The following is a 24,930-nucleotide window of genomic DNA, read 5'->3' as shown; positions in this document are numbered from 1 at the left end:
TTCTCCGAAAACATTTTCGGGTTATACCGAGCAGACTGAGATCAGTTAAAAATGCTGACATGCTACTCAAATACGTGAAAGGATTATCTGCATAAAAGAAACTTAGAGCAATTCCCATAACAATGTATATAAGCAGCATATATCATTATATATACACACAAGGAACCCTTATACACAAGTGACCAGTAAGAACAACAGCACAGTTATGTTTGCAGCCACTGCCCACTTTCCCTGAAAGAGATGAGCTGATAGTCCTGCACCTAACTATCACAGACTATTTACAACAAAACCATTAGTTTCCCCTTGAAGATGCACAAGAGCAAACTTCATTTTCAGGGGATCTTTTTTACCTCTATGCTGTTCTCTGACAATTGGCTTCAATTAGAGAATCATCAACCCCTCGTTTGCCTCTTGTGAGTATCCGTCTTTAACATACCCATCTGAACATCATATTATCCCACAAAATCCCAGTATATAGTCATCCAAGTATTCGCTTGAGTCTCATGTCCGAGTGGAGCTCTTACCCCTACCACCTCCTTTGGCCTTGCTGCTCCCAGCTACGTTCTTTGAGCTGGCTGCCTTACTACAAGCACCTTGGGAATCCACATCTGCAAGACCATTCTCCAGTGCTCTAACCAGATTCTCAAAGTAATTTCGGGTAACACTGTTGCAATTACATAAAAACAGGTGGTCATTAACAACAACAACATGTTCGAGAGAGGCGGACTTCCACAGGAGAGTCAAATAAGTTTGTTACACAGTAGTGTTATCAATCAATCAATCAAGAGGCTAATCTCTTTTGTTTGGGCCGGTAGCTAAACGAAAGTCCTCGCTTTCTCTTGAACAAGGGAAGGGCAGCATATAGCATTAGCTTCAATTGAACAAGCTCAACCTTGAAAAAGAAGGTGGGAGGCCAACGTTGAATGCTTCAACTTAGCCACTCAGTAAGATGTTGGAGAAGCGAAATATACGAGATCACAAACGTAGATTGCTCGCGGCCAAATATGAATTGAGACGAAAGCTTTATAAAACCCTTTGTAAAGATACCGATCTCCCTAGTGATATGCGGGAAGGGGTTTTCAGATCTATTTAGGGTTTAAAAGAAAATCTCAAATTAAAGCGTTGTTTTAATGAAAAAAATCGCAAATGAAAAAAGAATAATAATTTATGCATAACTCAAGATCAATAATTCTTAACATGAAGAATTATACAAAGAAAAGAGTTAAAAATTATAATTAAATGAAATAGTTATCGTTTAGTGATGCCCAATTCAAAAAGGTGCTCATGGGTGAAGAGAAACACACTTTAGTGATTAGATGCTCGAACTTGAACCAAAGCGCTACGCTAAGTGAGGCAAAGTACTCAGCCTACTTTTGCATCTAGCTTGAGGACTTAGGTGTGCCACATGCACCTTTGACAATACTGTTACACATGCGTTAAAATGGTAACATCTGAAGGAGATTATCTGAGCATATGGCATCACTGCTTAACAATAACTTCAGAGTAATAATATGTCCGATCATTTATGTAAAGGCAGAATTTAGCCTAAGAAAGCATAAATGGTTAGATCTTGGATGCACAAGCCATTCCACCACTCTAACCCCTAATTTGTTCTCTCCTCTCACATCCTCATCTATCTCCTCACTTAGTTCTCCGCCTCCAGCCTAGAGATTCATCTTGCCCCAATTCCCTGCCTTACCACCCCCACTACACCCGGAGTCGGGAGGGGCGGAGCTAGTGCTTTGGTAATGGGTTCGGTCGACCACAGTAACTTCGGTTCAAGCTCTGTATTTGTCTTAAAATATTCGTTGAACATGTAAAATTTATTAATTTAGAAACCATTAACTTAGAAAAGACCAAAATCCCGAACCCATAAGCTTCAAATCTTGAATCCATCTCTTTGGTTTGTTTGGGGGGGGGGGGGCGCTCTCCTGGTTCACCCTTCACAATTTTGCCGATTAACCTATTCATTTTTGTCTAAGCTACAGATTTATTTCCCCATGAGGATGTGCTGGAAATCAATTGATGAAACAAACAGTTCAGCTTTGTAAACAAGAAATTGTTGCATCAAATTGTTTTATTTTTGTACATAAGCGTAAAGTGTGAACATGTCCCAGTGCTTAAGGACTAAACGGTATTCAACCCATTCTGGCAAGATTGTAGTTCTCCCTTATGCAATGTAGCTATCAAATGCTTCCTAAGCCTGAATGAATCTAGGCTGATCAAGAAATTACCCGCAAATAATAATTCTCCCTAAAGCAAATCGAAGCACCAGCACTCATGACCCATCACAAACCAACGAGACTATCAACCATCATTGGACCAGCCTAAACCCCCTACCTATTTGCTCCGCAGCCTAGGGACTGCAAGTGCACAAGTAAATTTAATAACCACAAGGGAAAACACTTCCACTTCTCAAAAGCTGAATCATATACCTGGACTATGCTATCTTCAATAACAATCACATTTAAGTAAAACTATTAAACGAGAACTCCTAAATTAATTCAGCAGAGTACCTCTTAACTGAAGAAATGTCCATATTTAATGCTTCTAGGCAACTGTCAGATAAATTACCTTGTTAGACCAGCGAGCTTCGTACGGAAATCATTGAAATCCTTGGACGGTCCTGTAGCATTAAGGTAAGTTTGGAGTTCCTTTTCAGCACATTGATGAAGCCTCTCTAAACCAGCCTCTGCCTCACCTGTACAGATGGTCGCATACAAGAAAGAAACAGAAGCATGAGACAAGTTCACTGTAGATGCTTCAAGAACAAGCAAAACAAAAGATCAAATCTTTAAATACCTTGTAAGTACTCAAAAAACTGCCTTTTTGCATGCTCATGTTCGGGTAGGTAGTATCCATATGCATAAGTCCATTTTAACACTCTCCTACATTCAACTATCTGCAATTTGTAACGGGAAACATCAATTGCTCCATATTACAAGCCCAATAAAAGAACAATTCCAAAGTTCAGAATAACTAAAGCATCAACTACTGATTACCGAATGATAATGTCCGACTTAAAAAGTCCTATAAATAAAACTATGAGCTTGCCAATATCAAAAGGTTTAGGCATCCCAGTGAGTAGGTTTAGGCATTCACATATCAAAAGGACAGAGGATCATCCCACTGAGCAGGTTTAGGCATTCACATATTACTCATTTTCAACCAAAGCCTTTTATGGGGAAATAGCTGTAGAGAATTGCATACGAATGGGAAGCCCTATGGATGAAAATTATTCTTGCAAAAGCCGTCTATAAATAGAAACAATTTTTATGTCTTTCATCTGAATTTGCAACCTCATGTGAGGCGCATATGGAAAGGAATGTGATGGAAAGAAAGGATTACTCAAAAGGGACCAGATCCAAATTTCATTTGATGTGTGATGCTGGAACTTAACCTTGAAAGACGAATCCCCAACCCCGGATGTATGGTGCCAAGACTTATCTTTGAAAGACAATTCCCCTCGCCCTCATCCATTATCAAGGATAAGGAGGCCAGAGTAGTACAAGCTTTGGATACCAACTGTCCTCGGACATAGGTTAGGAAACCAATTCAAAACAGGGAATGGGATGAGGCTGATGATTTCCTACAAAAGATACAAGCACATGTACCACATCGAGGGTGAAAAGCCAATGTGGATAAGGCCAACCATGAAATGATTCCCAGGGAAGTCATATTATAAATTCTTATTGTTCAGAGGAATGCCAATTTGAATTAACTTATGTTTTGTATGATGTAAATGTGAAGAAGAAGAAGAAGAAGAAGAAGAAGAAGAAGATTGCATTGTTCACCTGTTGCCAGGATTCTAAAATGAACTTCAACTGCGACTCGGGCTGGCACTGTATTTCACTAAGCTTTTCAAGCTGCAGAGATAAACCAAAAGCTTACATTAAACACATATTTGAGGAGATATCACAACGAAAAACAAATGCTATGCCTTGAGAGATAAACTGGAGCAAAGAAAAAGACTCTTTTCCAGCAAACAAATTCTTCAGCATTGAGACTCTTACGATGTCATTTCATTAGCCTGTGTATAGTAAGTGGAGCAAAATCACAACCGGGTATCAAATATAAATCAAAACCAAGTAGTACAACAGTAATACACACTGGTCCTACAGCAAACCAAGATCAAATCAAACAACAGCCACACTTGATAGATTCCAGATCAAATTTACGACTGCAGCCGAGTTTCAAGTATCTTCACATAAGCGAAAAAAGTACACCATCGTACCAAGAATAACTGTTGGATGTAGCAGATATCATTACTTACATGAACAGTTTGCATTTGATGCAGATCTGCCATTGCTTTTTGCCTCGACTGCCATTAGGAAAACAAGGAATATTAGGTTTACAAAAAGTGAACGAAAACTCCAATTTCACAAATTAATGTACGTTTCACCATTATCGAGAAGTATACGTCAAGAGGAACTCTCAATTTCACAAATCAATGGATGTGTCACCATTTTCAAGAAGTGTATAATCTGTTTTCAGAAAACAGTAAAAGAAGAGAGAGCTCACAAGAGATAAAAATCAGTGGCATCAGCTGATAATCTCATTTCTATTCTAGGCATCAATCATCAATAATTCCAAAAGGTAACTGTAGATTCCAATTCCAGTATCTACAAAGAGGAGAACCGGAAAGCAGCAGCAAACAGGGTAAATACCACATAACCCTAAATCCTCCTCTCACACTCCATAACAGATCTTCTCCATGCACAAAGGCTACAGAATATTGGTGCAACTTCAACCAACACTGACAGATTTAAATGTTCATAGAGAGAGATGTTTCGGCCAACTGCAAATCTCCGGCAAACAAGGCATGATAATTTGATTAAGCTGAGTTTTGGTACAATCAAAGGAAAGGTGATTGGATTAAATTTGGTCTAGGCAAAGAAAAATGTATCTCATAGCTGGCAGCAAACCCTTTGACATTGTCCAGACAGCCCCCGACACGGACATCTGTATGGGTGGGTAGAGAGGTTGAGAAGCTTCAACAGGCGAATGATGATTAGCAGACCGACTGTTACTATTGATGTGTGACCTAAAAATCAACAAGAAGCACACTCCCTTGACATGCATAAACAGGATGTGCCTATGCATGACTAATACAAGTATTTGTAATTCATTTTGGTGTTATTAACACCATAGACCATGGTGGACTGTCAAGCTCCGATTTTTACAAATTGTTTCCTCTTCATTGTGTCAACATGGTTTCTGCTTCAATTCTATAGAGATGCAAAAACCTATCCAGTTGGCAAACACCCCTCGCAGGTTCTAATGACTAAAAGATGTGGCACAAAAATATAGGAGCAGACTCACATACTACATTTTTGTATCCTGCAACCCAACCTAGAACATTGGGGAGCCAACTAGACCTTTAGGCCAACATTAAGGACATTTAGGAAAAAGATATCCCCCTTCTTTACCAGTTTCCTTTAGCAGTCAGTCTCAAAGACTAATAATTAAAAATGCCCATGGATATTGGGTGAAATCGATGATTAGAGAAAAGGGAAGTACTAACAAATAAAACCAACTAGAGAAATACCCACTTACACACAAACAAGAACTGAAAATCTTTAGCCAAACAGAGTTATTCATACCGATTGGTTGGTTGCCCAACGTTCGTAGTAATGTGTGTATCTCTCCAGAGAGTTTTTGGCCATCTCTCTCCTCCTCTCAGCTTCATCATACTATATGCAACAACGTATACATCAGTATATAGGACATCATCTATCACGTTCAGGATCAACAATTACAACAAACCCAAATTCAAAGAATAGGTTGTAAAATAATAAACTGCAATTCATTTATGCACAAACCAGAAAAAACAACTCACCACGCCCTCTTGTTTTGCTGATTCATAGCGATTACATGCATAAAATCCACCAGTCCTTTCCCCATGGTCTGACCACGCACCAAGACATAACCTACAAGATATAATACACCACGAGTAAGGACTTTTGGGTAATCACATATTCCAAAATGAGTATATCCGGTGATCATCTACTTTAACATGTATAACAAAGAACTTCAAGACATGTTCGTTCATAGATATGTTTCTTTTCTTTTGCGCTCCCACAAAAAGAGTACAAGGTAGGTAGTGAAGTTCAAGAAAGAGCAATCTAATGTACAGAATAGGTCTAGGTGTCACAGTCTTACCAGCAAAACTCAAATTTACATGGTGGCGTACAAGTCATGTGCATACACCCTTGGTTCTTCTCAATTGGCCGCTTGCACTTCGGACAGGGCTTGGAATTAGCCAAGATCCTGTAATCACCACAAAGGAAAAGTTAAATGTCAGACAAACAAGCCTGTTTTTATCTGCGATCTAATAAGTGTAAGATCTCAGCATATTAACCAAAACGATTTCAACCCAAACTGCAGTGGATAACAAGAAACACTGAACAAAATCTATAGAATTATAGATCAATATAACACGTTATCCACTCCGTTGACAATATATATCACAATTATTAAGTGTTGTAGACATATAATAAAAATACAAGTGTTCTATCTCTATCAACTTAAGCTTTCAGATGAGACGGTACATGTACATCAACATGATACTAGAGCAAAGAAGATGTGAATTTGAGTCCCTTTGCAATCGATCAGCAAAATATTTCCACGTGTTTGACCCAAAAAAATCAAACCATGCGTCTGGGATCGTGGTGACATAAACTAAAACAAACAAAAATGCTAAGCTGCTCAGAATCTTCAAAAGTACCGCCAAGTGTGTGTAGGATCCTCCGAACCTAATGCTTTTTGGAGGATCCAACAAGGGTGCGGCAGCATATTTGAGCAACATAGAAAAAATATCCACACTCTAATAACTAATTCTTTTAGATAGACAGTTCATACACTTCAACCTTGACATCGAGACAACGGTTGAACATAATCATATTTTTTCTACTATATTAGCATCATTGTCTCAACAGCAAGGGAAGAGCTAGTTAATAATCAAAGCCTAAATCTTTATTCATAGTTTTCTGTAGTAATTGGCACATAAATTCCTCTTAAAGTGTAGAGAGACCAAAAAAGTCCCACCAGCTTGTGGGAGAGAATGTTCGAGTTCTCCGGAAGCTCCCCTATATCTTTCCTTCCAAATGATCCTCATAAACCCCGAGTTGCTTCTCATGTTATACCCACTCCTCTGCCTCTTCTAAATTTTCAACCTTGAATCATGTCTTCTACACATCAGCATTATCAAATGAAGTCCGAACATGTTTCACACAGTTGATAAGCCTCCAGGAGCTGGGTAACTAAAGAAATAGATGATTGATGTCTTTTCGTGCATTTTAAAGATGAAGTACCACTGACATAGACTTCCTTCTTTTTTCCCTGTACCATCAACTGTTAAATGGCTGCTATGCTGCTGCTCATGCAAAGAGAGATGCATTCCTACTTATTCCAAAAATCATTTTTTTAAAAGGATTCAACAGTGAGAACAACCGATGAAGCTTTTTGTGCAACTTACCTTCATAAGTGCTCTTCGGATTCATAGTGAGAGAGGAATGTCACCACCCTCTCTCCCTGTTCTAAAAATACCTCAGTATGAATAACCCATGCTCTCTGGTCCACCGCAAGGAAAACACTATCCAAAACTACTACTACTTCTCTTCTATTTTATGATGAAGTCTACTCTACATTTTTTTTTGGTGGGGGGGGGGGGGGGGGGGGGCAGGTAATGGTTTCAATGATAAGGCATCCAGAAATGCAAACTTATAAAAATTGGTTCTCATGTATAAGATATAGAATCGACAAACCTAAGAAGTTGCACTACATTATTTTTTTTTTTGGAAAAATGGATAAATCATATATTTCATTAGTAAGAGTACAAAGAAGGTACTGCAGAAAAATCACATCAAGAGATAAAATTGCACGGCGTTACTTACATCCAAAATGTTTTTCCCAGCTACATGAATTCAAAAGGAAACTAGCTTTTAGGGAAGGGATTGATCTGTTCTCCTTGGAAAGATATCTTTTTAATAAGTCTACTTTTCTTTTTTCTTGAGCTATCATAATGGTTCATTAGACAAGGCTTTTTCGTTTTTTTATAAGGACATGGGCTTCTCCAAAGCTACAATATTTCATGTTCTAAATCAATAAATAAGATAGAAGTCCATAGTTGATTAGTACAAGTATACAATTGACTAGTGACCTTTAGCCCGGGCTAAGCACAGACCCAAGTGCATGCAATAAATTAGAATTATTTTTAGACTAAAACTATAGATTTAATACATACATAGATTTTATGAGATATACACTAAGTTATAATATTGCAACACTGTATCATGGTAGTTGCTCTTTCGTTCGGTTCAGTTTTTTGCTATTTAAAATTGTAATATTTGATTCTTTGATAGTCAGCTTAAAATTTTACCTTTGGTTGTGATTTTCAGATAAATGAGCTATTACAATTATTTCATATTTAGTCGATAAAATGTATAACATGGAGGAGCAAAGTTGTTTTCTTACTATGTGTGCATAATCAGTTATATTTCGTTAGATGAACTTAGCCTTAATTTGCCCTGTATTGACATTTGTACCTGGAAAAACCTATTTGGACTCCAAGGAATGTGTTCAAGAAAAAAAAAAGACGCAAAGGAATTCAAAAATTAGTTCAAATTTGACTATAAATATCAGATGTTTTATATAAAAACATGCAATATACAACAATTAAAATTAGTTCATATCTTTCCCTAATTTTTCTATTTTTCCTGAAACAAACAAAAACTAAGTTTTAAAAAGCTTTGCACAAGTCCTGATGCAAGTTTGTTCATCCATTAGAACTTCTAACTATCTGCCCAGAACTTGCAGAAGTTCTAAGTTCTGACCTGCAAGCTATTTTTGTAAAACTAATCTAAACGGTGTCACAACTTAAACAGTGGCACGAAATCAGCCTATTAGTGAAAATCACCCATATCTTTTGTGTGTAGAATATCAGTGTCATATGTAACTCTATGATTGAATTTACTTTAATAACTGAAAGTCTTTGTTACCCCCTTTATTCCGCCTTATGTGGCACTATTACTTTTTTTTTGATGAAGTAAGAGAGTTATCATTGATAGGCATCAAGTAGATGCAGAATAATTACAAAAGCAAAAGTAGTGTTAGCTCCAGTACAATGGTTGCTAAGCTAAGTTTAAGGAGCTAACAAAATCCAAAAAATTAATTGGGCAATTTACAGGTAGGGATGGCAATGGGGCGGGGCGGGTGCGGGAGGGGTGGGTTAAATTTTTTTAAAATTTTTAAAGCGGGGCGGGGCGGGGCGGGTTGCGGGGCAACTTTGGTTGCAACTGCAGAGGCTGTTGTAGTTGTTGCTGCTGCACGCCGGAAACAACAGGCTATGTGAAAAGCAGATTTCAATTATAGGGCTTCTACTAGTTGTACATAGAGACCTTTCTATTGGAAAAGTAGTGTTGTTGGTTTCATAGAGACCTTCCAATTGTCTTGAGAAAAAAACGGTGGAGGGTCCATTAGAAAAGAAAGTGAAAACAAGTGTGAGAAAAAGATTTGTTTTGCCAGAGAAGATGTTTTTTCTTATAGTTCTCCAGCTGTTTCGTATAATTAATTTAAAAAAATTAAAGAAAACTGAAAAAATAACTACGCGGGGCGGGTTGAAATTTTTGTGGGTCTTGCCAAACCCGCCCCGCACCCGCCCCGCCCCGCCCCATTGCCATCCCTATTTAGAGGGGCAAGAGTACACCAGCTGTATAGGTTGGTTAAACAGATAGCCTTCAAAGTGTGTGTTGGGGTTGAGATTCCATCAAAACATCTGTGGTTCCTTTCATTCCATAAACACCAAAAAATAGTAGCTGGGATCATCCTCCAGACTTTTTTGATGGCTTTATCAACTCCGCAAAACTGCAGCATTCATAAGCATCTTTTATTGGCTGAGGCTGAACCCAACTCAGTCCAAAAACAGAGAAGAAGAAGTTCCAAAGTTCTGCTGCAACTGGGCAGTGTAGTAGAAGATGACTGGTGGACTCCAAGTTCCTCTGGCACATGTAGCATCTGTTAACCAACTGAATGCTCCTTCTGGTGAGGTTATCCTGGGTCAGACAAGCACCATTTAGAGCTGTCCAGAAAAAGCAAATCACTTTGATGGGAAGTCTAGTCCTCCAAATAAGTTTTCAAGGCCAGTTTTCAATCATTCCATTTTGAGAACTCACATGATTATAGCCAGCTTTAACTGTGTATATGCCTTTGCTAGTGCCTTCCCATGAGATTATGTCTTGCTGTGAATCTATTACACTATGGCCTTCAGTCAGAGCTAATAGGGTCAGAAAATCATCACTCCCAATCTTGTAGGTTCCTTCTGAACGTGACATTCCATGTGCTCCCTTCTCTATTATCAGCAATAGTGGAGTCATGATTGCATGTAATTGAGGCAAGTGCTGGATATGATTCTTTAAGTACAATGTTCCCCAACCATTTATCTTTCCAGAACTTCACATGTGCTCCACTCCCAACCTTGTATGATATGTTTTCGAAGAACTCATCCCTGAACCTAGAGATGTGCTTCCAAACACCAGTGCCGTGTGCTGATGTAGCTCTTTTTGTGAAAGAGTTGTTCTGAGCTCCATACTTAGCCGAGATTACCTTTTTCCAGCAACCAGAATCCCCTTCCCCATACCTCCAAAGCCATTTGAGAAGCATGCTTTTGTTGTGTAGCTTAAGATCGTTTATACCCAGGCGCCCATCGCCTTAGGCCGAGTACATCTGCTCCACTTTACCAAGTGGAATTTGTGCTCCTGGCTGTTACTTCCCATAGGAATGAGCTTCTTAATTACTGAACTTGGCATAGGGAAGAGAGTCATGTAGTATTTAGGAATGCAGTCAAGCACACTGTTGATTAGTGTCAGCCTAACCCCTATGGATAAGTATTGCATTTGCCAAGTGGCAAGTCTCTTCTCAAATTTCTCAATTATGCCATTCCAAATCCCTGTTGACTTGAATTTCGCTCCTAGAGGTAAACTAGGAAATGTGCCAGTGCTGCAGCTGAGAATCCAAGCAAGTTCTTCTAGATTTGCTACCTCTACCTCATTGACCGGGTATATAACACTTTTCAACATATTGATGTGCAATCCTGAGGAGTGTTAGATTGAGATTCTGAACTTGTGGTTTGTCGGCTTCATAGAAATAATAAAGAAGGTGGGAGATGTTAATAGCATTCAAAGGATCTCTTCCCACTTGGAACCCCTGTATCCACTGCAATTGCTTTGCCTTGTCTAGCATTCTTGTTAAACCTTCAATAGCTAGAATGAAAAGGAATGGGGAGAGAGGATCTCCTTGCCTTAAACCCTTTTGTGCGGAAAAGAAGCCAACTGGTCCCCTGTTCACCAGCACCGAGTACTTCACAGTCTTTATGCAAAATTCAATCCACCTTATCCATTTAAAACCAAACCCCATCTTCTTTAACATGTTTATGAGATAAGACCAGTTCAACTCATCAAAAGCCTTTCCAATTTACAATTTACAGAGAATCCCAAGCAAGCCACTTTTGGTCCTCCAGTCCAGTACTTCATTTGCTATAAGAGATGCACAAGAGATCTGTCTACCCTTTATGAATGCATTTTGCTCCCCTGAGACCAGCTTCCCCACCACCTTCTTTAACCTTTCAGCCAAAACTTTAGCCACCAGCTTGTAGACACCACCAATTAAACTAATTGGTCTATAATCCTTCAGTTCCACTGAACCTCTTTTCTTGGGAACCAGTGCTATGAAAGAGGCATTACAGGATCTAACCATGTGACCTGTTTGATGGAAATAATTCATTGCATTCATAATGTCACATTTAAGGAATTCCCAAGCGTTTTGAAAGAAAGCCATGGTGTAACCATCTTGGCCAGGCACCTTGTCTGGCGCACAAGATCTTAAGATTGCCAACACCTCTTGCTCTTAAAAAAGAATTTCAAGGGAATTTCTTTCCTCCAGTGAAAGGGTAGCCAACCCTTCGAAGTCTACTGTTGGCCTCCATGGTTCAGATTCTGTGTAAAGCTTCTGATAGTAGTTCAAAATTTCAGCTTTTATGCGATCTTTGTCCTCTGTAATCCCCTCACCAATTTGAAGTCTTTCTATATGATTCTTCCTTCTGTGAGGGCTTGCCATTCTTTGGAAAAATTTGGTGTTTCTGTCCCCCGCACTTAACCATAAGCACCTAGATTTCTGTCTCCATGAAGTTTCTTCGGCAATAGCTAGCTGCTCCAATTCTAACTTCAGGTTGAAGGCCCTTAGTTTCTCATCTTGAGACTGCAGTCTTGATTCTGTTGCTTGTTCTAGTCTACTCAGTTCATCAAGAGCCTTGCTTCTTTTCCTGTCTACAAGCCCATATACTTCCATGTTCCAAGTAGAAATATCTTTTTTAAGCATTCTCAGTTTTTGAGTCAGTATGAAATCATGGGTGCCTTATATTTGGTAGGACAGCCACCATCCTCTGACCATGTCCAAGAAACCTTCTACTTGGAGCCACATATTTTCAAATTTGAAATAGGAAGGAGATGCTTCCCAGTCCCCGCTTTCAAGAAGAATTGGCTTGTGATCAGATAAAACTCTTGGCATTGCCACCTGCTTCACAGGCGTGAAGCATTCATTCCACTCCGGAGAGATTAAAAACATGTCAATTCTCGAGGCTTGGAGTTTTTCCTCCCCTCTTGACCAAGTGAATTGGCCTCCCTAAAGAGGAAGATCAATGAGTTCCAGGTCTTGAATTATTCTTGAGAACCCTGACATTGCCCTAGATATCCTTGAACAATTGAGTCTTTCACTTTAGAATCTGCAAACATTGAAATCTCCTCCAATTACCCACGAATCAGACCATAGCCCTCTAACTGCCGCTAGCTCCTCCCATAACTCATCCCTTTCAGGATTTGTGTTAGGTCCATAGACTCCTGTGAAAACCCACTTGAAACCTTCTTGGATATTTTCAATCTACATGAGATGGTGAAACTCCCCTTGTTGTATGTCAACACACTTCCAGTTTCTTTTGTCCCATAAAATGATGATTCACCCACTGCTACTTTTGTTTCTTGCAGACATGATATCTGCCCCCCATTTCTTAATCAAAGATTTCAAAGTACTCCTCTTTTTCCTTTTGTTAATCCCCCGTATATTCCAGCTGATGATTTTAACTATCATCCGGGAGAATTTTGATGAGACCTGCCCTTGTCACCGCTATCATTCAATTCCCATGTTAGTCAATTAGGTTCGACCATGTCAATTGGGAGTTCCTGGATTTCATTATCATGCGGGATGGATCAAGTTTTGCATTTCCTCAGTCAGATTTTCTGTCCTGGTTAATGGTAGCCCGTGTGGTTTCTTTGGCAGCTCCAAGGGTCTCAGGCAAGGTGACCCCCTATCCCCATGCTATTCATTTTAGTGATGGATGGTCTGAGTAAAATGATGGATCATGCGGCGGTAGGAGGCTTCTTGAGGAGATTCTCAGCTCCGATCGGAGCGCTCAGTGCTCGGAGAGTCTCATTTGCTTTTTGCGGATGTCACCCTGGTTTTCTGTGAAGCCGATATGGATCAGTTGACCTACCTGAAGCAGGTACTGTTGTGGTTCAGATAGTATCAGGACTCAAAATCAACCTCGGCAAGTGTGAAATTTTCTCGATGGGTGAGGTTGCTAACATCGATGCTTTGTCTTATGTTCTCAGATGTAAGGTGGGTCTCTTCCCACTACCTGGGTCTCCCATTGGGCGCTTCGCATAAGGATACTACGGTTTGGAATCCAGTGATCGAAAGGGTTGAAAAAAGATTAGCAGGCTGGCAGAAACGGTACTTGTCAAAAGGCGGTATGGAAGTGCTTATTAAAAGCACTTTATCGAGTATGCCCACCTATTACTTGTCCATATTGCAAGCTCCTGTGAGCATCACAGAAAACTAGAGCGGCTTCAAAGAAATTTTTTTGGGATGCGGCGGATGGAACTAGAAAGTTTCATCTAGTGAATTGGCAGACAATCACTTTCCCAAAGAAGTGGGGTGGACTTGGAGTAAAAGAACTTAAGGTATTCAACAGAGTTTTGTTGGGGAAGTAGTTGTGGAGATTCAGGGTAGAAGAGCATGCTCTATGAATGGAGGTCATAGTAGAAAAGTACGATTCCATGGGAGGGGGTTGGAGGACCAAGGCAATCACAACACCTTTCGGGTGTGACATGGGGAGGAGCATCATGAAAAATTGGGAAACCTTCAATGGCAACATCACTTATAGGGTGGGAGATAGAGGGAGAATCAGCTTTTGGAATCATAGGTGGTGTGGAAAGGATACTCTGAGGGTCACTTTCCCACGTCCTCAGAGTTTCAAACCAGAAGGAATTGATGGTTCAACAGATTCGCAAGGAGCATGAAGGGAGGGTAGTATGGGACCTCTCATTTAGAAGGAACATGCAAGATTCGGAGATTGCGGAGCTCCAAAATTTGTTGGCACTGCTATATGGGCAAGACAGGCCCCAGCCATCTTGTGATTCTTGGAGATGGGGGTTGCGTGGCGATGGATTGTTCACGGTAAAGTCCTTTTACCGGAGTGTGTTAGTGAGAGAGGAGGCCACTTTTCCATACTCCTCGATCTGGATTCCTAAGGCGCCCACGAAGGTGTGCTATTTTTGCATGGCTAGCGGCAAGGGGAGTGATCGTGACTGCTGAAAATCTGCGAAAGAGAGGAATTACACTTTAGTTGGTGCTACATGTGTAAAAGCTCAGGGGAATAAGTTGATCATCTTTTGTTGCATTGCCCTGTGTCCTCGGGTTTTTGGAGGGCAATCCTGAATCTTTTTGGTGTTCAATGGGTGGTGCCAAGCACGGTAAAGAAAATGTTATATAGTTGAGCCGGTTTCCGTAGAAGAAGAAAGCAAAAGGCATGGAAGTTCGCCCTGTTAGCTCTCATGTGGATAGTTTGGGGGAGAGAAATAGGAGAGCTTTTGAGGGGATTGACTCCTTTTCCACATCTTAAAAATAGTCTTCTATCTTTGATCGCTTTTTGGTGCACTCATATAGCCCCTACTTGTATAGAAGATTGAGCGTGATTTGTAGAGAATCATGTTCTAATTTAAATTCTCTATTTTTTGGTATACTTCTTGTATACGAGAGTTTTCTCCCTTTTGATTAATACAATTTACCTTATCAAAAAAAGAGTTAAAGAGATATTTATTTGACCACTATTTTTCATATACAAGTATTTTTAATTATCGACTATCGTGACCTTGTTATGTAGTTCTAAATATGTAAGTTTTATTTCAAATAACAACAACAACGACCCAGTAAAATCCTACAAGTGGGGTCTAGGGAGGATAGTGTGGACGCAGACCTTACTCCTAACCGATGGGGCAGAGGCTGTTTCAGATAGACCCTCGACTCAAGAAGACAAAAGACGAGAAGAGATAATATATCAGTACCGTCAACAAAAACCATAAAAATAATAATAGCAACATAAAAACCAGAAAATAAATGGCATGCAATAACAATAACCAGTAAATAAGGCCCGATGCTATGAAAAACGGAAGGATAGTGAGAACACAACATTAACCACTAGCCGTTTAATATCAACCCTATCAAACTAGCCTCACCCCCGGTTCGAATAAGAAAAATGCTCGACTACCTTCTAACCTACAATCCTAATGCTCGACCTCCATACCTTCCTATCAAGAGCCATGTCCTCGGAAATCTGCAGTTGTGACATGTCCTGCCTAATCACCTCTCCCCAATACTTCCTAGGTCGCCCTCTACCTCTTCTCGTACCCGCCAAGCCAAACGTTCACACGTCACCGGAGCATCAAGGCTTCCCCTTCGCACGTGCCCGAACCATCTGAGTCTCGCTTCCCGCATCTTCTCATCCACAGGAGTCACGCCCACCTTCTCCCGAATATCTTCATTGTAATCTTATCCATCCTAGTGTGTCCGCACATCCACCTCAACATCATCATTTCTACTACTTTCATCTTCTGGATATGAGAGTTCTTAACCGGCCAGCACTCTGCCCCATACAACATGGCCGGTGTAACCACCGCTCCGTAAAACTTACCTTTGAGTATCGGTGGCACTTTCTTTTCACACATGACTCCAGATGCTAGCCTCAATTTCATCCACCCACCCCTATAGGTGTGTAACGTCCTCATCGATCTCTCCGTCACCCTGGATAACCGACCCAAGTTACCTGAAACTACCTCTCTAGGGGATGAGCTGTGATCCAAGCCTCATGTCCATGCCCACTTCCCTCGACTCGGCGCTGAACTTGCACTCCAAGTATTCTGTCTTAGTCCTGCTCAACTTGAAAGCCTTCGACTCAAGGGCTTATCTCCAGACCTCCAACTCCCGCCACATAAAATAAAACGAAAGTCGTATTTAGAATTTGTAATTATATTTGTTCTTATTTAAAAGTATATGTTCTAAGAGAAATTGCATATATAAGAGTAAATATTATATATGTAAACTTAATAGAAACATACTTATGGTTTTAGTGAAATAAGAATGGTGAGCTAAATGTAAGGAATGAGGATTCATATTGCAGCCCCAACTTGTTTGGGACTGAGGTATAGTTGTTTGTTGTTGTTGTAGAGAAATAACAACAATAAACCTAGTGTAGTCCCACAAGTGAGGTCTAGGGAGGGTAGAGTGTATGCAGATCTTACCCCTGTCTTTAAAAAGGTAGGGAGGTTATTTCCGGTAGACCCTCGGCTCAGGAAGGAAAAAGTATTTATTCTTATATATTTATTAGTTTCTATATAGAACGGTATCCATTCTTATATACGTGTATGTTATGTTTATCATTTTACAACCATATTCAAAGCTTGATCAGGGGTTGTGGAACAAAAAAGCTTGATTAGCGCATTGCTGCAATTTTCCTAAAGGAAAAGCCACTGGGAAGTGAAGCTATGGAAGTTTCAAGATTGGAGAAAAGAGAGAAAAAAAGAAGAAAAGTATGGAGAAAAGCAATGAAGTGGTGCCCTTATCTAGACATTTGAGAAAACATTCAAAGAGTTGTTAGGTGTCCTCACACACCACCTTTTGATGCCATTGGCAAAGATCATAATTGTCCCTGTGAGGACGATGAAAACTTCTTGTTCTCATTTATATATACTACTCTCTCCGTCCAATTTATGTGACATCTTTCCTTTTAGTCGGTCCCAAAAAGGACACCTTTCTTTATTTAGTAATTAGTAACAATATTTTTTGTTAAGCTGCCCATTTTATCATTTTATAACCAGACAAATATCTATGGCTTATTTTAGACCACAAGTTTCGAAAGTCTTCCTTTCTTTCTTAAATTCCGAGTGTAATCAAATACCGTCACATAAATTGGGATGGAGGAAGTAATAAAATATTGATCATTCACCAACCCTTGTGTCACATGTTTACCTAGTCACCAGCTAAGTATCCCTTCCCCCTATAAGCGGTATTATGCTCCTCTGTTCCACTTTATATGAAACGTTTTCCGTTTTAGTCTGCTTCAAAAAGATTGACACCTTACTATATTTGAATACTCTTTAATTTTAAAATTCTTAGTTAACCCTTAACATGAAATGTTGAAAACCACAAGGTTCTAAAAATAGTTTTGGTATGTTATACTATTAGTGTTGTAAATAGCGAGCGCTACGTCGCTAATAGCGAGTAGCGAGGCTGTGTCGCCATTTTACTCTGTTGCGTTGCGATTTACGGAAAGCGCTCGCCTCTGCCTGTGTAGCGAGAGGTGAGTGTAGCGAGATGCGACTGTAGCAAAAGGGCAAAGACTAAAGAAAAAGGTCGTGATTAGGGCTTGAGCTCTCGGAAGTTTCTTTCTTCTTCAACCTTCGAACAACAGAGCAGCCAAGGAGATTTTGACCCAGCCCAGCCATCTTCTTCATCTGAAAGCTTCAAGTTTCTGCCATCTTCTTCATCCAAGTCGACCCAACCCTTTCTCCTTTCTCCTTTCTCCTTTCTCCTTTCTCCTTTCTCCTTTCTCCTTTCTCCTTTCTCCTTTCTCCTTTCTCCTTTCTCCTTTCTCCTTTCTCCTTTCTCCTTTCTCCTTTCTCCTTTCTCCTTTCTCCTTTCTCCTTTCTCCTTTCTCCTTTCTCCTTTATTTTTGCTCTGTATTTTGTCGAGCAACAGTGCAGCAAAACAACAGAACAAAGAGTCTGTTTTTGTGCTCTATTTTTCGAGCAAGCAGCAAAGGCTCTTTCTTTCTTTCTTCCCTTCCGCTTTCTTCTTCTCTTATTTTTTTTTTTTTGGCTTTGTTTCGAGCAAGAAGCAGAGGCAAAGCAGAGTCTCTTTTTAGGCTCTGTTTTTTTTTGGCTCTGTTTTTCCGTTATAGACTTATAGTCTTATAGAGTAGAGTTAATTGCATATTGACTTGATAATTTTTTTCTATAAAACAGCATTGAAATTGCGTCAACCAATAGTAATAAACGAAACGATATAGCTTGGAATTATGCTATACAAGGCTCATCAAGATCCGCAATTAAATGTGTGTGTTTTGTGAAAAAAATATATCATGGTGGAATAACTCGTCACAAGCAACATTTGATAAGTGGATTTAAAATGTAGTACAATGTCCTCTTTGTCCGCTCGAGGTTAGGGAGGAAGTAAAAGCATTTGTTGAGAAGAAAAATGTGACAAGAACTCAAATGAATTATGAAGCATATGTGAATCTAATTGATGAAGATTATGAAATGGGACCCCCCCCCCAAAAAAAAAATCAAAAGATATCTTCAAATAGTTCTAGTGGGTCATCCACGGCATGTACGGTGACAAAAGGTCCTCTCAATCTTTATTTCTCGGCAAAACAACAAGAAAAGGGCAGGTTTAGAAGCCAAGAAGATTTTGAGGGATCGCACCGTAAGTGCCTTTGCAGCATGGATGTACGATGCAGGGCTTCCTTTCAATTGTGTTAACTACAAAACTTTTGATAAATTCATTGAGGCCGTAGGACAATATGGCCCAAGAATGAAGCCTCCTAACTATGGCCTATTTGGTTTACAGGCGGCCATTAAAGCCAGAGACATAAGGTCGCCAAGTAACTAACTTTAATATAGATACCCTTATAGCTTTAATTTAATTTATTTGATTTATACTTATTAACTTTTAAAATATTTTTCTATAGTTGAATGGTGGATGCAATTTGGACATCAAACTCCAAACTTGCAAAAGTTTGCCATCAAAGTACTAAGCCTAACTTGTAGTGCATCTGGATGCGAGAGAAATTGGAGCATATTTGAGCATGTAAGAAGCAGATTTATTATATTAATTAATATATTCTATATTATATTATTATTATTAGTATCTATTAATTAATCTAAACAACTTATGCACAAATTCACTCCAAGAAAAGGAATAGGCTTGAGTTATCTCGTCTAAATGATCTAGTGTATATTAAATACAATAGAACACTGAGGCGACGTTATGAAGCTCGTGATACCATTGATCCAATTCTGTTGGATAACATTGACGAGGCAAATGAATGGTTAACTGGAGCCCCCCAAAATCATGAAGATGAACAAGTGTATGTAGGAGATGATCTTGATTGGGGTATTGTTTCTATGGCAACTGAAGTTGAGGAGAATATCTATGATCTTAGAGGGAGTTCTTCAAGTTCAAATTACAAGGGAGAGGGAGTAGCAAGTTCAAGCCGGTCCCTAATTGATAAGACTCCGAAGATGATAGCCAATATAATGCTAACATTCTTGAAGTTCTAGAATTTGAAAATGTTGAAGAAGAATAGATGTTGCTTGTTTTAGACTTTTAATTTATTAATGTACTATGACTATCTATTGAGTTTTTAATTTTTGAATTGATATATTTATTAATATATTATTGTTATTGAGTTTTTAGTTATATATATAATATTTTATGTTTTTGTATAAATTGTCGCTTCATATCAAAAAGGCGAGCGCTTCATTGCGCGCGTCTCGCCTCAGTGAAGCGGGACCTCGTCGCTATTTGTCGCCGCACGCTATCCAACACACTGTATACTATATATTTTGATGTGCCAATGGTCTTCCTTTCTTTCTCAAATTTTGTGCCCACAAAAGCACTATTACATACAAGTAAAAGGAGCGAGTACCTTGTTACTGATCTAAAACAGAAAAGATAATCATTCTGGAGAGGAATAACAGAAGGAAAACCATCAAATACAACAGCTTTAAACTGCACAAATATATTACCAAACAAACACCAAAAAGAAACAGAAGCTCTCTGTTTTTTTTCTCAAGAACAAAAAATTCTCATTCATCAAGTACTAACAGAGATATCAACAGACGAAATAAGAGTGCACAATGAGCATAAGATAAATACTTACCAATTCATGTTTTCTGACTCGGCACTGTTTTTCAAAATCCATTTGGCCACAGTATCACAGTCCACGGGCCGATGAGCCTCTTCTGTACACTGCAAGGGAGCAATGAAAGAGTAAGAATGACGGTCTCATGAACTAAAAGATAAAGCTAATAGAAAATTGATGAGTCTTACATTCCAACAAAAACTGAAGGAACAACCGCAAGTAACGTCATAGCTTCCACTTCCAAGATCGTACTCTACTGCAGAATCACAACCTGGGGCAGGACACCATTTTGTCTACAGAAAACAAGGTAAACAAAGATATTACGCTCGTACCAACAAGGCAAATAATCAACAGTGATGGGAAGAGCCCTCACGACCCAAAAAAAAAAAATAGACATGTCAATACAAGTGATATATAACAACCAATGATAATTTAAGTACTCCATGGAAGATCCAAACCACTCAGAGAGATGGCAGCATCAATTAATTTATAAATGTGAAGGGATATCCCCTATACTAGATGTATACATCATTACTAGAAAGTTCATGAAAAAACAGATCATCTATACCAGAAGGCAGCAAAAAACTGCAAAGAACATGTACAAACTATTGCTTATCTTGAATATCGGATAGAAAAAAAAATGCAAAAGATAGAAACAAAAATGAGTGAAAGAGAGCAGGAGAAGCAAAATTATGTATAAGTGAGACTAAAGACCAAGAGATTTGTAGTTAGCGTTGCAACTTATCACCAAAATAATGCAGAAGGACAAAAAGCACTGAACTCTGAGCAACTGCCTCGCTTAGAAACATACAAGAATTAGCCAATTAGACAGATGTCGTTCCCATTACAATTGTTATGCAGGTCCTCTACCAGATTCACCTCATTCCTGCCTTTGTTCTAACATTATATATATATATACATAAATATAATATTTATATACATATGTGCGCATATACATATACATGTGCTTACAGAAGTATAAAAGAAGCATAACCACTTCGAAAGGAAAATCTTAGGCCAGCGGATAAATATAATTCAGAAGAATATGTGAGTAATTCACATGGAGCATATCGTTACTTCATCAATGGTTCAACCAAATATTCATCGGTAGAACAAAAGAATCTGAACTATACAAGTTCTCAATAACATCCATTAGTTGATTATGGCATTGTTCCTGGTCACAGTCTTGATAAAGTAATGGCAACTAAATAAGTATTTTTCCTCATCGCATGCTGAATAAATAAATGCATACAGAGTGAGTGAGCAAACTAAACAAGCACCTCTCCTGTGATATGAGAGACTCAAATTCACGAACATATTGATGCACAAATAATCCTTTTGCACCATGGTGCAACGTCCAACGTAATATGCCTAGCTCATTAAAAAACAAACTTTGACCTCATGTGAGAAGCACATGAGACCTTTCAATTTGAGCTCAATGCACGGCCTTGCCTTAATTTTCCTAGCATTAAGACCACACCAACCTGGCAGCATTAGACACCTACCTTTCTATTGTCTTCAATATAGGATCTAAGAAGGTAACGATAGTACTTGTCCTTATCTTCACCAGATGCCAACGAATCAATCATATTTTGACCAATGGCAGCATCACATGATGGGTCAGGACACCGCAGTGTTAAGCATCCAGGGCCATCATTAATGGATGTGGTAATGTAAGCTGCCAGAACAAGCACAAAACCATTAGACAAGAAAATAAATGGCCCACGCAAAGACATGGAAGGTAAACGACAACCAAAATTCTTCAGTAAAAATTTGAACACAATAAGAGATGCGGTGGATTGTTCTCCCTTGCTGATGCTGCACTAAAAGCCTCACTGGTAACCATTTAAGCAACAGTATTCATGATTGGTCCTCAATTTTTTAAAACAAGCTTCAATTTAATCACTCAGTGTACTCCCTCCTAAAGCTAAGATGATAAACATAACAGCCCTCCTTCATTAGATAAAGCCACCTCTTCTGATAGAATTCCCATCATGTCTCTTAGATTGTTAGACCAACTTAGTTATTTTCTCTCTCAAGCGTGGAAGCAAACATTGAGAACAAGGTCATCAACATTGAAATTTTGGTGATGCTATCCTCCAGACTAAGTGATAAGTCACTCTCTCCTATTATTTAGTATTCATCACAACTTGGAGGGTACAATTTTATATTGCCCCCCTAAATCCCCATACACCACTTCACCATATTGCTCACACTATGTTGCCAGCATGGCAGTATTCAAAAATCTGACATTTGACACCCTCACGTGCATCAAAATTTTATATTGCTCCCTAAATGATCCACACACACCATTTCAACATATTGATAACACTAAGTTGCCACCCCGGCAGCATTTAGAAAGCTGATATTTGACACCCTCACGTGCATCAATGAAGTGGAACTGGAAACTAGATTGCTGCTTGGTAATACAAGGGCTTCCCCACTTTTCCAAGATGACCAGACAATAGATCTTAAGATGTGCATACTTAATTGATACACAGGTCATGGTTACTACTAGCTTGACACAATCTGGAAAGTAAAACTAGTGCCAAGCTTCTAGGGTTTGCACGTACAGATGGCTACACTTTTTAACAAGGGAGGATTTGTAACCCGGGAAAAAAAAAAAAAACAAGTAACCGGACAATAAACCTCAAAGCGCATGAAAGTTTAGCCACTTCCTTCAATTTCAGAGCAAAAGCAAAACTATAGTGGCCAAAAGCTTCCACAAGAAACAAACCTTTCCAGCAACTAGTACAGAAAGGATGACCACACTTAAGAGATCTTATGCCATCAGGAGGAAAGTTGTCAAAGCAAATCCCACACGCCACCTGCCAAGAGGAATCTTGGTGAAATAAGCAATATATATAGATTTGGGTCACCAGGAGAGAAAGCTGTATCAGCCAATCATTGATTATTTGGCTAAAAATTGCATCCGTCTCTGCAAACATAGTAGAGAACTTACTTCCTTAACTTTTGAGAGATGGATAACAGACTTCTCCAACAAACCGACAGACTTGCGAACTCTTTCTTCATCAGCAAACCACTCCTCATGCACCTTGTTCACACTCCTAAAATCATCACAGTTCTAGTCTTTTAAAAACAAGTCAAGCAGGAGGAAAACCAAAAACCAAGTCCGTCTTAACTCATATACAAGCATATACAAGCGGAAAGCACAAGAGCATAGGATGATGCACCATTAACATTTCCAAAGATATTCATCAAGTCAAAGCTACAGAACACATGTCAATACAAGCAATAGCATCCAAAGGCACACAGAATAACTATTAAGTTGCTAGGTAGGGGGGAAAAAGATCAGGTTACCAGTTATAACGTCGAAGTAGTATACAGGCAGCTTCTCTTTGTAAGGACAGAAGAGCCGAAATTGTCGTTATATCATCTTCCTGTCGTTGACGTATATCTTCTTCCTTCAAGACTGTATAATATTTCTGCAAATTGCAACAGCGGCATGTGAATACAAAACCGAAGAGGTATTAATGACTAAGAAGAAGGAGAAACCAAACAAAAATAGCACAGGTAAAAAGGGAATTCTCACATATCGGAGCCTAAATTAAGAGATGCTACTTCTAACACATCAAAGCTGTCATAAATCAACTCTAGCCCAGGAGAAGCCCCTTTGTAGCACATTAAAGTGATTACTAGCTAAGAATATACCGTTGTTCCACACTTACACCAGAATCAAAAAACAAAAACAAGCAAGTAAATATAACTGACACAGCAATTCACTATTCATTAGGATTCCAATAGACTGTTCATTTATGCTACAAACCATATACTAATTCCTTTAAAAAGTTGGAACATCGTCCAGAATAAAATTACATAAACCATAACATCAGAACTGATCAAAGTCCACAACCCCATCAATCAAGATAGTCTACTGTTCATCAAGCAATGCCTTTCCATAGTTTAGACAATAAAAAAGAGTAACTTTTGAAGTCACACGGCGCAATTATTCTATCCTCATGTACGAGAATACAATAAAGAAGCAGGTTTTATAGTGAAATTCACTTCGAAATAGACAACACAAAACCTAACATTGGGACCCATCATAATCCGCAACCCATCAAGCAAGATCATCTACTCGTCCCTTTCCACAGTTTAAGACCAGGAAAAAGACCCCAATTCCAATAACCACTCATCTTGATCTTACTGCTCTACATAACAATTTCTGAAAGTTAGAAGAAGTAGTGGGATGAAACGGGGCAAATTTCAGTACCTGGGAGCGACTGACAGCTTGGTCATTGGAATCATCAGATTCATTACCCATGAAATCATAATCAGCATCATCACCGTCACTATCCAAAGCATCACCGCCATAGCCATCACCGTCACTGTAGAAATCCTCATCCACCGACTCCATATCATTAGCATCGTGCATATCATCCTCAGACTCCATCGCAGTTCAACCCCTATAGATGATCAAACCAAAGGGAAACACCCAATTGCAGCTAAAATTGATGCTAAAAAAACCTAAAAGCGAGAGGTAAATAGGGCACCTTTTGGAGAGGGTGAAATTGGGGGAAAAAGTAGGTTGATTATGGTGTGGGGAAAAGGGGAGATTAGGAAATTGATTTTTTGTAGAATTGTTATTGTTATAATAAAATAATAATGTTTGAAAGGGAACAGTTGTCGTGTCCAATTCCAAAGTCCACAAAGGAAGTGAG

At 39.1% G+C, this 24,930-nt stretch overlaps 1 protein-coding gene across 1 annotated transcript; it reads right to left on the bottom strand.

Moving 5' to 3' along the window:
- Positions 1-71: 71 nt before the first annotated feature.
- LOC104238868 (probable E3 ubiquitin-protein ligase ARI7) lies at positions 72-24,930 on the bottom strand. Its single transcript, XM_070147559.1, has 15 exons — positions 24,483-24,930; positions 23,570-23,694; positions 23,211-23,316; positions 22,986-23,076; positions 21,754-21,926; positions 20,437-20,541; positions 20,267-20,355; positions 6,163-6,270; positions 5,840-5,930; positions 5,604-5,693; positions 4,274-4,321; positions 3,795-3,866; positions 2,803-2,902; positions 2,575-2,701; positions 72-664 (listed from the first exon to the last, which is right to left on the bottom strand). The coding sequence occupies exons 1-15, from the start codon at positions 24,660-24,662 to the stop codon at positions 502-504; spliced, it is 1,668 nt and encodes a 555-aa protein (XP_070003660.1). The 5' UTR covers positions 24,663-24,930; the 3' UTR covers positions 72-501.

This window comes from Nicotiana sylvestris, chromosome 6 (genome assembly GCF_000393655.2).
Source record: "Nicotiana sylvestris chromosome 6, ASM39365v2, whole genome shotgun sequence".
NCBI lineage: Eukaryota > Viridiplantae > Streptophyta > Magnoliopsida > Solanales > Solanaceae > Nicotiana > Nicotiana sylvestris.
This window is presented reverse-complemented; position numbering and strand designations above follow the sequence as displayed.

Coding starts and splice junctions, on each gene's coding strand:
- LOC104238868 (XM_070147559.1), bottom strand. CDS start 24,662: ATGGAGTCTGAGGATGATATGCACGATGCTAATGATATGGAGTCGGTG. Junction 23,317..23,569: donor CTACTTCGACGTTATAACTG/GTAACCTGATCT, acceptor TGATGATTTTAG/GAGTGTGAACAAGGTGCATG. Junction 20,356..20,436: donor CCTTCAGTTTTTGTTGGAAT/GTAAGACTCATC, acceptor GCTCCCTTGCAG/TGTACAGAAGAGGCTCATCG.